At 42.4% G+C, this 13,830-nt stretch overlaps 1 protein-coding gene across 7 annotated transcripts in view; it reads right to left on the minus strand.

The window, feature by feature from the left end:
• Positions 1 to 13,830, minus strand: part of PRR5L (proline rich 5 like) — a 70,581-nt gene that overhangs the window by 22,061 nt on the left and 34,690 nt on the right. For all 7 annotated transcript variants that reach the window (XM_082226387.1, XM_082226388.1, XM_082226391.1 and 4 more), the window contains exons 5-6: positions 7,320 to 7,377; positions 3,984 to 4,075 (exon numbers count right to left, since the gene is read on the minus strand). In XM_082226387.1, coding sequence (XP_082082513.1) covers positions 3,984 to 4,075; positions 7,320 to 7,377 — 150 coding nt within the window. The remainder of the gene's footprint in view (positions 1 to 3,983; positions 4,076 to 7,319; positions 7,378 to 13,830) is intronic.

A 13,830-nucleotide genomic window follows, 5' to 3' on the forward strand; every position in this document is an offset into this window, starting at 1 on the left:
GTCTATTTCCTCATATCATTCAGTGTTACAAACACTTGGCATTCTCTCTAGTCCATTTTCAGGAACCAACTTGGCGAAACAATTATTTCCAAGTAAACATTGTGAAGTTAGACTTGTGAAGAGCTTTGTAAGGCTTTCAAGTTGTGCCATCAACTATGTTTGCTTTAAAAGCACATATAACTCAGAATGGCCTTTAACACACATACACAATAATGGGGGGAAAGTCCAGAGACTTCAATTGTATTCCTTCCACCCCCCAAAAAAGTTCAGAGTTCAAAAAGCTTAACTCTGGACTTTACATGAATTTACAGAAACCAAGTTTAAAATTAATAATGAATTCTATTTTATAGATTACATAAATATTCTAATCTTGAACCAAATTTAATGTTTGGCTGGCCATGTTGTTTTAAGGAAATCAAAACCTTTATTGAATGATTTGTGGGAAAGGAGATTCTGATGAAATATCTCATTTATACCAAAGTGTTGGTGCAAAGGTTTTACAGGATTCTACACTATCATTCCTTTACGAAGGAAAGATGGGAGAGAGGGGAAGTGGTATGACATAACTTGAGAAAAATCACTATGAAGCTTTCACATATTTAAACTTTATATAAGTCAAGTAATTGACAAGTTTCCCCATAACTACGTAGGTAAATGGTATTACTAAGTGATAACAAAAAGGTAAAAAAGGTAAAGGACCCCTGGACAGTTATGTCCAGTCAAAGGCGACTCTGGGGTTGCAGCACTCATCTTGCTTTCAGGCCAAGGGAGCCGGCATTTGTCCACAGACAGCTTTCTGGGTCAAGTGGCCAGCATTACTAAACTGATTCTGGCACAACAGAACACCATGATGGAAGCCAGAGAGCACGGAAACACCATTTACCTTCCCGCCGCAGCCGTGCCTATTTATCTACTTTTACTGGCGTGCTTTCGAACTGCTAGGTTGGCAGGAGCTGGGACAGAGCAATGGGAGCTCACACCATCAAGGGATTCAAACCGCCGACCTTCTGATTGGCAAGCCCAAGAGGCTCAGTGGTTTTAGACCACAGCACCACCTGTGTCCCTTTACCTAAGTGGTAATATTGTCAGGTGGATTCAGAGCTGGTTGGAAAACTATTTTCAGACGTGTTCTCATAAATGAATCCTCTTCAGACTGGAGGGATGTTTCAAGGGGGCTGATAGTATCTAGCTCCCACTTAAGGTGGTACCTCCCCCCCCCAACACTGGGGTTTCTGAAGAACCATATTGCCATGAATAGGAAGTAAGAACTGTTAGGTGACACCATTCAGCTCTCAGACTTTCAAAAAGTTTGGCTTGGCAGACTCTGTAATAAAACACTTTTATCGTAGAACAGTGTTCTTCAACCTTGGGGTCCCCAGATGGTGCTGGAGTACAACTGCCAGCATCACCAGCCAGTGTAGCCAATGTTGAGGGATGGTGGGAGCTGATCAAGGGTCTGGAAACCAAGCCTTATAAGGAATGGTTGAGGGAGTTGGATATGTTTAGCCTGCTAAAGAGAAGACGGAGAGGAGATGTGATAGCCACCTTCAAATATCTAAAGGGCCATCCCATGGAAGATGGAGCAAGCTTGCGTCCTCCTGCTCTGGAGAGTAAGACTTGAACCAATGGCTTCACATTACAAGAAAGGGGATTCCAACTAAACATCAGGAAGAACTTTCTGACAATAAGAGCTGTTCAACAGTGGAACAGACTCCCTTGGAAGGTGATGGACTCCCCCTCCTAGGAGGTTTTTAAGCAGAGGCTGGATGGCCATCTGTCATGGATGCTTTAGTTGAGATTCCTGCATTACAGGGTGTTGGAGTAAATGACCCTTGGGGTCCCTTCCAACTCTACAGTTCTCTGATACTATGATTCTATGACATTCGGGGATCCATCTTTGAAAAAAACTGTCGTAGAATTTTTTAATTGATGCTTATTGTTTAAAACCACATTGTGACGTCTACCTTAAAAGCAGTATACCATTGGGTGAAATTGACTTCTCAGCTGATTTACACTCCAGTTCTGAATATACTACAAGGAAAGACATTTCACTTTTTTTTTTTTAAAAAAAGTCTTATTTCCATTTAATATATTAAGGATTGGGGAATAAATCACTTTAAAAAGCACCAAGAGAGAGACCATAGCCTTCTAAAACGGGCATTCTCACACATACCGTCTATCATCTGCTGCAAGTATGGGAAATAAAGAGGGATAGGAAAGGAGGAAGAGAGAGAATTAATACAGACATCATGGAAAGTTAGTATATACATAGCAAAAAGCAAGTATTTCCACTCTTCTAGACCTTTTGGAAATTGCCAGGTTGGGGGCTGAGTAGGAGGCTTGTATCATGCCTCTAGTAGATATTTTGGAGCTGGAAGTGTGGGGGGGGGGGATAAGCCAGCCAATACCAGAATGCCAGGGGCAGACATAGAAGCATGTGACCTTCATAAGAATTTCATTCTGTGGGAAATTTATGCTGCCAGAAGCTTCTCATGCCCAGACAAGATTTCTTCTTTGGTTCACAAGGTAGCTGTCTCTCATTTAGGTGACTCAACTCCTTGGGGGTACCATAGGGTGTGTGTGTGTGGATATTATCTGTTAGGTCCCTCAAGTTCAAGAATAATGAATATAGCAGGGAATGACTGGGTATTCTCTGCCCTCTTATCTCAAAGTAGCTATTTTAAAATACCCATTTAAAAGTTACTCAGTAGTTAGGATTGCTAGGGTCTGTCAAACAAAGAATACATAGAATGGTTGGTCCTTTGATGAAGCCAACTGAGTAAGAGGCCAACAAAAATTATGTTGTTCCCCTGCTCAAGGGGGAGGAGAATCCAGCCCACAAACAGCAGAAAAATTGAACTGCTAACTGTTGCAAAATGCACACCCTTTTAACTGTCTGGATGTGCCTTTTGGCAAATCAACCCATGGTTTGAAAATGAAGAGCCAGCCTTGGAAATGGGCACTCCCTTCTCTCCACAGCTACCCTTCTTACAAAATATATTTTGTGTGTGCAATTTGCAATGTCTTGATAGGAACTACAATGACAGGAAATGATATACAATGTATACTATAAATTGGGGGGGATTTACTATGTTTTTGTAATGGAGCCACTTGATCCACCAACAGGAGCCAGGTGGGAAAGTGTGACCAGGGGGGTACCCTCAAAATTCAAGAAGAGAGAATGTGTAAGTACATGCTCACCCTCAGAATTTGTTTTCAGTACCAGAACCTTCCCACAAAAATCCATTCCTGGTTATACACACACACCCTCTTTTCCTTTTCAGCAATCTGGTTTTTTATGGGGGAAGGTGAGAGGCCTTTCTATCTGTTAACCAATTGGGAGTCAGAAACACTTGTGAATAGAATAAAACTCACCAAGAGATCTACCAGTAGATTCAATCTACTTTCTTCGCATCTGCTATAAAGGGATTGAAAGGGAAGCCAGAAAGGAAATTTACAAAGTGCAGAAATTTTGTCCTTTAAGGAAGCTCCAGAGAGGTTCATTCTTTTTGACCTCTTGGGTGTTTAGAGTCAATGGACCATTTGCCCCACAAGACAGCTCCACTCCATTAGCATATCAAGGTATATAAAGATGTCAAAGGATCTTCACAACTCCTTTGCTTTTTGGAAGTTTCTTCTGCCTATGTTATCAAGTATGCCCATGTAAGTGTGGTCAAAATACTCAGCAACGCACAGCTGAACTGACTAGAACTGGTGGAAACCAGTTCAAAACATGGGTTGAAGAAGTCTGTTTTAAGGCACATTTGAAGTCACACAGAATTTGTATCCTATTAGAATACTAAGACCTCCCCTATATATCTTTAAGTTCGGCAGTACATCTGAAGAAATCCGTGGTTTATACCTGAAATCTATTTCTTTACAGTTTAAGTGTTGGGTGTCTCAACAGCTTTCAGAGAGGTAGTTTGTGCTAAGTTTGAACTGTATTCTCCTCCCTGCCAAGCTTATATTTTAACTAGACTTACCTGAACAGGGTAAAATATAGCCTGGAGTGTGGGAAGAGTCTCTGTGAAGAAGTGATCCCAGAGTTCAGATAGTATGTCAATGCGATTCTCTTCTAAGCAAACAGAGGGTGGGGTGGAGAAAAAGAAGCTTGTTTTAGAACTTGGTCTCTGATATTCAGCTATACTCTACCCAAAGCAAGCCATCCAACTATGGACTAATTCTCTGTAAAGGCAGACAATTGTTGGCAACTGTAGCTCAGTTTATGTTTCCACCTCTTTCAAGATATTGTGTCCTCCATCATTGAGGGCATGTGTTGCGGTGAGATCAGGGCATGAATATTCGGGTGCTCCCCTAAATCCTACCAAGCCCTATGTTCTGTAACTGCAGAACTACTCAGTATCCATGGAATATAGTAAGCTATATCACCATTATAGTGGGTTGTATCTACTCAGGGTAGACGTGGGTGGCGCTGTGGGTTAAACCACAGAGCCTAGGACTTGCCGATTGGAAGGTTGGCGGTTTGAATCCCCACCACAGGGTGAGCTCCCGTTGCTTGGTCCCTGGCTCCTGCCAACCTAGCAGTTCGAAAGCATGTCAAAGTGCAAGTAGATAAATAGGTACCGCTCCGGCAGGAAGGTAAACGGTGTTTCCGTGCGCTGCTCTGGTTCGCCAGAGGCGGCTTAGTCATGCTGGCCACATGACCCGGAAGCTGTACGCCGGCTCCCTCGGCCAGTAAAGTGAGATGAGCGCCGCAACCCAGAGTCGACCACGACTGGACCTAATGGTCAGGGGTCCCTTTACCTTTATCTACTCAGGGTAAAAACCATTGGTGTAAATCCAAATTTGCATTGAATGTTGATACTGAATGTTGATACTGGTACCCATCTGGACCTGATTTTGTTTTCCGTGGGATGTAAACATGAATGTGCATCTCCAACTATTTTCTGATGTTGGCGCAGCAGCTTTCACAAAAATACTACTTTCAGCCACAACTCAAGTTGGCGCACAGCACAGATGCATATGTATGGAGATTCCCCTGCAGAAATGTGTCCTTCCCACTATTGTTATCCTATCAGCATGGTGTATTTCAAAGGGGCAGGGAAGGCATCTTCATGTCACACAGAGCAAGCAAGATCAAATGCCCCACCATCCGATTAACCAAGTAGCCCTCATCTTCACCACCGATGTCATAACTCCTGTGGTCACCAGGTTTTCAAACATTTTTCAGTTCACATGCCCAAGCCAAAGCAAAGGAGCATCTACGTGATCTTTGGTATAACCATGGAAAATAAGCATCGCTCATTTCCCCCTGCCAAAAAATAAGTTTCAGCAGCCACAAACTGGCACTATTTGCATTCCACATAAATGTGAGTGATTCAGAAACTCACCACCCAGAAGCTGCCAAAATGAGCTTTTCTTTCCAATCTGGAACTATTAGTTTTAAGCTGCTGGATGTTCTCAGAGGCCAGAGGGCAGTACAAGCAGATAGATGTATGTCCTGGCTTAACCTACATATGGACATGGTTTCCAAAGGGACTGTGTGACTTACACTGCAGACCTCAAATTGAGTGCTATAGATCTGAATATTGCAATGTTACAGCCAAATTCCCACCTAATATAGCTCAGGCTCGCTTCCCAATATGTGCGCTTAGAATTGCAGCCTGAGCAACCTATGGCCCACTGTTTTTCAACATAAAGTTTTACTACTTTCAAAATTAAACTTCAGGTTGTGAAATTTTTCCCATGGAGGAAGCCAGCATTCTACAGGACTAGACCAGATGGAATTAAGTTTACAAGCTGAATTTTAGCAGCAAACAGCATATCACACTCTGGAGCTGCTGTATCACACCCAATCCGCCTGCTGATTACTTGCTAGGAGAAGGTTCGGTCCACTAAAAAATAAAAATCAACAGAAGGAATCTCAGCATAAGAGCCGCAAAAGGTTATTTGAGGAGCTCCTTTCTTCCTTTACTTTTGCAGGTTTGGGAACAGTCAGATCCAAGTGATAAGAAACTAGATGAGAGAGCCATACATGATAAAGCAGGCCCATAATTGAATCTCGCTTGTTTACCTATGACAAGTCACAATTGCCTCCTGGTAACCAAAACTAGAAGGGAATAGTTTCTTATTTTTCTCTTTTTGGGACATCAGTGAGTGACATACATGTGTACAGGCAAGCTAATCAACATTTTTGTGGGCTAGTAAAAAATTCTGAGCTTATTGCATGTCTGTGAAAAAGCCATATCCCATGACCACTAGAAGCCTTCCCAGATCTTCCTGGTTTTGACAGTCACACACTGCCCATCTGAATCATAGGATATGAACAGAGAAATCCAGAATCCATAGCCTCCTGCTAGCAGCCCTTTGCAGAGCAGCAGGACTGCCATCACTTCCACAGTCCAGAAACTCACAGTAGTCACAGTGCAAAGGGGGAGAGAGCAGAATGATCTGGAATGATCACTGGTCCAATGACCAGGCACCAATAACATCATGTGAGCAGATGTTGGGCAGGCTCAGCCCCTCCCCACCCTCAGGATGCCCTTTTTAAGGATCTCTTCCTCAGCTTGCTCAGCTGCCTGCACATTCAGTGGATGGAAGGAGGAGGCTGGTGCCAATGGAGAGATGCTTGCTTTACTGTGACAGAGGGAAGTCAGCTCAGCCGGAAAGCCTCCGCTTAACCCAAACGCTCCCTGACAGCCTAGCACAAGGGATTGTTCTGTTAATTGTACTGCTAAGATGTGAGAAATATCTTGCCACGGTACTGCCAGCTAGAAATCCAGAAGTCACAAGATTCACCTTACCACTACTTATCTATTTTATAGAATTTCTGTACTGCCCTTCATCCAAGGATCACAGGGTGGTTTACCATATAAAAACAGAAAATTACTCAACATAGTAACGAACAAAAACAATAACACACAAAGTTGAAAAGGTCCTTTTCTGTAGCAGCTAGAGTTCCTAAGCCACTTTCAGAGGCAGCCCCATGCACACCACATTGCAGTGATCTAACCTAGATGTTAGCAAGACAATAAGGACAAAGAGAAGTGGGTCCATGAACAAGTGCTATACGTAATAATTCCCACTTTATAAGTGATTGTTTGTATTAGCTTTTTTTCTTTTAGGAAAAGAAAAAGTTACTTCCTTTGTGCTCCAGTTAAATTTCTACTCTGTGCTATCATCAGGGCTCAGTTTCTTGCTTGTACAGAACAGGACCTTATAATATTTAGTCCTGTGACTCACAGGTGTTGGTTTTTCCACAAAACCACCTAAGTGACCCAAGCCTGAGAAGATAACTCACAGGGCTTTTAGGGAACCCAGAGCCCTTTCCTGAAGGGCAGCAGCCCCTCTATACTTGCCTTCACAAAGTTTAACCTTCTCCTCCATGAACAGCAAGCCCTTCGAAAGGAGTTGGTTCTACCAAAAAGAGAAGAGAAACAGATTGAACATACATGTGATGATTTCAGTTTTTAAGAAAGCTATTTATAGTGGATTCACCCAACCAGGCGGCAATATGCTTTCAACCCAGTACGCTCTTGGTCATCCAGTTCTGTATTAATGGCGAAGCACACACTTGCAGTAATACCTATTTCATATAACTAAGCTGTCAAATGGTGTAGTAATTATCACTCAAAAACCACAGCCAGGAAATCTGCCCTTAGCCTATTCTTTCATACGATTATTCAGAAGCAGGGTCTGCATTACAGTTCGATTCAGTCATGCTTTATTTTTCAACTTGCCAACAAACCCATAAGTAGTACCATGATAGTTAAATTCAGTTAAACTGGGTTAGAATGTGCATGCAATGCTAATAGCCACAACTCCGCAACTGAGAAATCCATTCAGTGCATTTATCAAGTTCCTGAGAATAATGAATGAAAGGGCATGCTCTGCCTTCGATGTTAGCTTACTTGCAATTTAATCAACACACCACCACCAGAAATATGGAGTAGAGAATATCCCTTACATCAGTAGCACACCTTGCATACCTTGAAGGTCCCATACTATAACCGCATCTCTTGCTAAAGTCAACAGCCTCCACCAAATTCTGCAATTAGAAAACTAATACAATAGGCTAATCTCTTTGGAGCGGCAAGAGACAGTCTCAGGAAATTAACTGTTTGTTTAAAATTAAAAATAAAGCACACTGTTATGACTACCCAGCTAGTCTTCCACTATGTCAGGAATTGAGAGTACAATACAATTTTTACTCTGCATATGACATCTTCAGTGTATATGTAGTACTTTATGGAATAAGCTGCTGCATAAAACGAGCAACCTCAAGCTGGGTAGTGAAGAGAGGAAAGAAAAGCAAACATTAAAGGAGAACAAATGTTTTTATCTCATGAATGTGGCAGAAATCCATTGCCTATCCTTTTGCCTTTCCTGATCATCCGACAATCAGCTTAACTTGGTGGCCCCCCATCATCTACTGTTATGAGCTGGTAATAAAAACTTCCTTTTATCTACTTTCTAACTGAGTAAGTTAGCCAGTTGTTTAATTATCTATATTTAACCCTTTGTTAAAGTTGGGAATGAAGACTAAAGCTTCAATGGACTGGTTACCTCAAGTTTGGGAAAAAATAAAACAGACTCAAACAGGAGCAGAGCACATGCAAACCTGGCATGGTTTGCACATAACGCTAATCTAAGCCATGGCTTAGGTCAGCACAACAATTGATGCTTTTGAATTATGGTGCTGGAGGAGACTCTTGAGAGTCCCACGGACTGCAAGAAGATCAAACGTATCCATTCTGAAGGAAATCAGCCCTGAGTGCTCACTGGAAGGACAGATCGTGAAGCTGAGGCTCCAATACTTTGGCCACCTCATGAGAAGAGAAGACTCCCTGGAAAAGACCCTGATGTTGGGAAAGATGGAGGGCACAAGGAGAAGGGGACGACAGAGGATGAGATGATTGGACAGTGTTCTCAAAGATACAAACATGAGTCTGACCAAACTGCGGGAAGCAGTGGAAGACAGGAGTGCCTGGCGTGCTCTGGTCCATGGGGTCACGAAGAGTTGGACACGACTAAATGACTAAACAACAACAACAGCACAACACAGAACGACTGGGGAGGAGCAAAACAGACATATACTCTTCTCTAGAAGCCTGTCCATTTCTCATTCACCCTAAGCAATTACTTTGCTTAGCACTGCATATAAACAAGGACACAGTGAGTAATGGATGTGACACCCTCCTTCTAAATTTACTGGCAGGCTTTTCTTTCTAACTTTCAGGTTCATACATAGTCTGTTGACATCCATCTGTCTCAGAAGACAATGGAGGACTGTACCTATGGGGATGAAGTCAAACTCAAACCGCCTGGGCGTGTAGGTTCTGCAGTAGTGCAATGATCCCTCAAACAGGAATGGCCTCACTCCTTTGCTCTGAGTGTACATGCATCCATTCATTGTGGTTTCATGACTACTCATATATTCCAGTTATTAATGGGTAATCTATATGCAAGCAGGGACGTGGGTGGTGCTGTGGGTTAAACTACAGAGCCTAAGACTTGCCAATCAGAAGGCCAGTGGTTCGAATCACCGCAACAGGGTGAGCTCCCGTTGCCCGGTCCCTGCTCCTGCCAACCTAGCAGTTTGAAAGCACGTCAAAGTGGAAGTAGATAAGTAGATATCCGGCGGGAAGGTAAACGGCATTTCCATGTGCTGCTCTGGTTCGCCAGAAGCGGCTTAGTCATGCTGGCCACATGACCCCGAAGCTGTACGCCAGCTCCCTTGGCCAATAAAGGGAGATGGGTGACGAAACCCCAGAGTCACGACTAGACCTAATGGTCAGGGGTCCCTTTACCTTTAGATGCAAGCCAACATATTGGGGGAGGGGCAGTGAACAAAACAGATTTGTCAGTTAATATTCCAAAGTTGTTGGGTTGTACTTTTTTAAAATCAAGGAGGAACAGTCACATCTGACTACGTAAACAACCACTTCCCTGTATTTTTACAAAAAGCCAAAGGAGAGGAATGGAGCCAGGAAAGTGAAAAAAATCACACAGACATTCTGAATGTTTAGCATTGGTGGGGAAGCAGATATTCTCATTTTGACAAATCATAAATTTGCTTGCAATGCCTTATTTTCAAAAGTGCTATATTTATTTTGTGGAACTAGAAAGATTATGCCACCCTAATTAAAGGATTTAGGATTAAAGTAAGACATTCCCAGAGACACTACACAGAGTGTTTGTTGTGGGGGAGGAAGGGAAAGGAGAATGTTAGCCGCTTTGAGACTCCTCAAAGGGAGTGAAAGGCGGGATATCAAATCCAAACTCTTCTTCTTCTTCTTCTTAAAATAAATCAGGGTCTGTTTGTTTTTCTTGCTACATGGAGGTCTCTGTCTCCTTTTAATGGCAGGGCATTCCTTAGAACTAGGTACTTAGAATTAGTTAAGAAATTGCCAGCAACAAACAATGCTGTAATAGTTTTGTTATTTTTTTAAAAAAAAATGTTCAGTTTTTTGACCTGCCGTTCCCCTCAAAGAAGCCCAGGGCAGCAAGAAAGAAGATATTGTTGTGTTTTCCAGAATAGGAAAACAAATACCCATTATTCATGCCATTTCACATGTGCCGTGGAAAAATGATTTGGCACCCCCAAAAGGTCTCAGGTACTCAGTGTAATGGAAAGTTTCTTGAATGAAAATGCAAGGTTGAGGTGAAGCATCAGGAAAAGGCTCAGCTGGCAGAGACCCACTGACACTTTAAGCTAGGCCAAGGTGGATGATGGCAAAATTAGGCAAAACTCTCTCCAAATCTTTTCTTTAGAAATCAAGTTTCTGAGGGAACCTTGCCCACCACTTAGGTCACATCAGGAATGCTAATTTATTATGCTTTCCATTTCCTCGGGACTTCTTTCTCCATACACAGTGGCCATATATACACAACAGTCAGTGGTCTAGCTGAATAACATGTCCTGCTCTGAACTCAGAATGGTGGAAAATATGCTTTCATTCTACCACCTACATCTCCAAGGAAAATCCAGGACAGTTTTAACTCAATATAGGAACATCTAACCTGCATGCATATGCAGTTATAGAAGGTCAGTAACACAGGTCCAATTAAGGCACAGGAAAGGCATATTGCACAATCTGTCAATCCTGCAGCCAATAAGAGTCCTCAACAATTAAGTAAAGATGTGTAGAAGTGGCACGTTTCAGCCTGCTGACCTAGAAGAAAGGATGGAAGGAAAAACAGATATGCCTCCTACAGCTGACAAGGGTCAACTAGCTCATTTGCCTTGCATTAGGAGGAAAATGATGAGGGGGTTGATCTTCTGTCATCTCAGCTACAATAGCCCATGAGTTTTGGGCTATCCTGCTTCTGAAGTAGTCTACTCCTGTAATGCTGCATACAAGCAACATTATATGCTACAGTCAATACCTACTGAATCTTGTCAGTGTTGTTTTTCTACCTAGTCCACACACTGCAACAACTGCAAGCTCTATGCTCCTGGAAATTGCTTTTGCATTCCAAAAATAAAAGCTCAATGCAGATTGATTTTATATTACCCCCTAGCCCACCGAACAGTGCACCCATTTGAAAACTGATGAAGGCAGCTCCAGCAATGTGGCATATCCTCACCTGGCCCATGACATTGCAGATGGACATATACCAAGATTGTGGTTACCACTTCCTTCTTCCTTCATCCGGGGCAGGTATGGGGAGGAAAAGGTGTGAAAATTGGCTAATCTAATTAAGGATTGGGTTTTCAAACATATCAACTAACCACACTCATCCTTGCGGAGAGCAGGATCTGGAACCAAACCTTGATCAAAAGCAGGACACTGAGGAAAAGCATGAACAATTGTGTCTTGATTAAAAAAAACTACCTTTTCTCACCACAAATGCGCAAATGTGTACATAGCCATAATCACCACTTGAAATTTCTGATCTTCCCCACAGCTCTGCAAACTTCCCTCCTGCAGGTTTGTGAAAGCACAGAAAATATCAGAGGCTCCATGTGTCAAGCGGGTGCACTCAAACATATCTCCCACATGAAACGGTTCCCATTCAATCTGATGCACTAATGCAGCAGTTTTGTAATCTACATTTGTAATTTTAACTGACCCAGACTCAAAAGCATTCTAACTTTGATAGTGGAATGAGGTGTGCATATGGAACAAACCTCTGGCAAAAAAGTGAATGGCAAAGTCTCACATTTGTCCCGCATGTACATCTTCTCTATGCACCTCGTTTCACCGCTGAAGTGAATGAGGAAGCAGCTGTGGCTGTGTTGTGCACATGTGGGCACAGTTTATGCTTGCAGTTAAATACAAGGTCAGGAGAGAGATGTTTATTTATTTGGCAATTCACATCCTGCTTGTTAGGAGAACAATTTACTGTTGGTATGATGACTCTAAAGATGCGCTAACTGAAGTGGATTTACATGATTTCTATTCAATGTATGTTATCTTTACATTGTACATTGTCTTTGCGATTAACTGTATACATAGATTAATAAAAGTCTAACTGGTGATAAGAATGGCAAATAATATGCATGCTTGTGCTGTGATCTATTAGATTGGGGTTGAAGAATGTCAGACTCAAGGCAGAATGCAACCCTCCACACCTCTCTAGTTAATCCCTGGCACTCTGCCCCAACCACCCCCAGTCTTCCTAGGCCACACCCCTCAGCAGCCTAGCTCACACCATCTGAGTGCTTTTCCTGCTGACTGGAATGTGCCCTTTCTTCTAGAAAAATGGGGCTAGTACTCACCACGAAGCTCTTAAAGCAAGCATCACATTTTTAACCAGTTCTTTTGTTCTAGAAATCAAAAGGTGCCGGTACCACGTACCCTTGAGTACCCTTGGGGGTAAGCACTGCCTTTAACTTTGATAATGGCTTTTATGTGAGTGGATGGAGGTTAAAAAGGAGCATATGGAAAAACCAGTGTGCTGTACAAAAGGTAAAATTCACATTCACTGCTTCACTCACTTTTGCCAATGTCAAGTTTTAGATTTGTTGATTGGTCTCCTTTCAGTTAATTCTCAAGAAACGACATTGCAAAAGAATTCAAGAGTATCTTCCTGGAGCTTTTCTACAAAGGAATTTTATTCTTGAGCAATTAACCGAACTTTCAAAAGTACCAGAGATGACACATATTTTCTACCCTCTTCTGCTGTCGATGTTCCTCAATCCTCATTCCTAAATGCTTAGACATTTAAAACACACACACACATTTCCCATAGTACAATAGCTCCTTCTGTTGTTATTTTTAAGAGTTACATCTGTTGCAGATCACGTGTTCCTGTAGAACAGTGTTTATGCTTTGTGTCAGTCTTGGTCAGGTGTGAGGAACCCTCCCATCAGCCCTAGCAGGCATGGTCAATAGCCAGGGATGATGGTAGTCCTATTTCAGCTTCCCCCTGACTTGATTCTCCCAAATATACATGTATTATTTGAGCAGAAATCCATTCTCCAGCTTCACCACTACCTCTGGAAGTCTGGTCTGAATAAGAGTTCAGTGCATATATGCAGCCTCCTACAGCATGCAATAATCTATTCTCCTGGACACTGATCCATCACTAGAAGAATACATCTAGAAGCATAGACAATTTTTGATTAAGCACTCCCTCCTTCTAAGATCAGAGCAGGGATATAGAGCACTCACACAATGCAGATAGGAATAGTGTTTCAATCCGTCTGGCTCTCCATAGCTCATGCCTCAAGTGCTTTCTCCTGTCATCAAACATTGCATCCTGTAGACTTTCAGACCAACTCAATTCAGACACAATAGCAGTCCATGGCTTGCTGTTATGAGCACAAGCCAGGATTCTTCAACTATAGTAACCTGACTTGTGAGCCAACTGCGGTTTGACGCTAATGAAACAGAAAGCTTGCATTCTGATCCCCAGGAGTAT

The sequence above is a fragment of the Podarcis vaucheri genome (genome assembly GCF_965113315.1).
Source record: "Podarcis vaucheri genome assembly, chromosome: 1".
NCBI lineage: Eukaryota > Metazoa > Chordata > Lepidosauria > Squamata > Lacertidae > Podarcis > Podarcis vaucheri.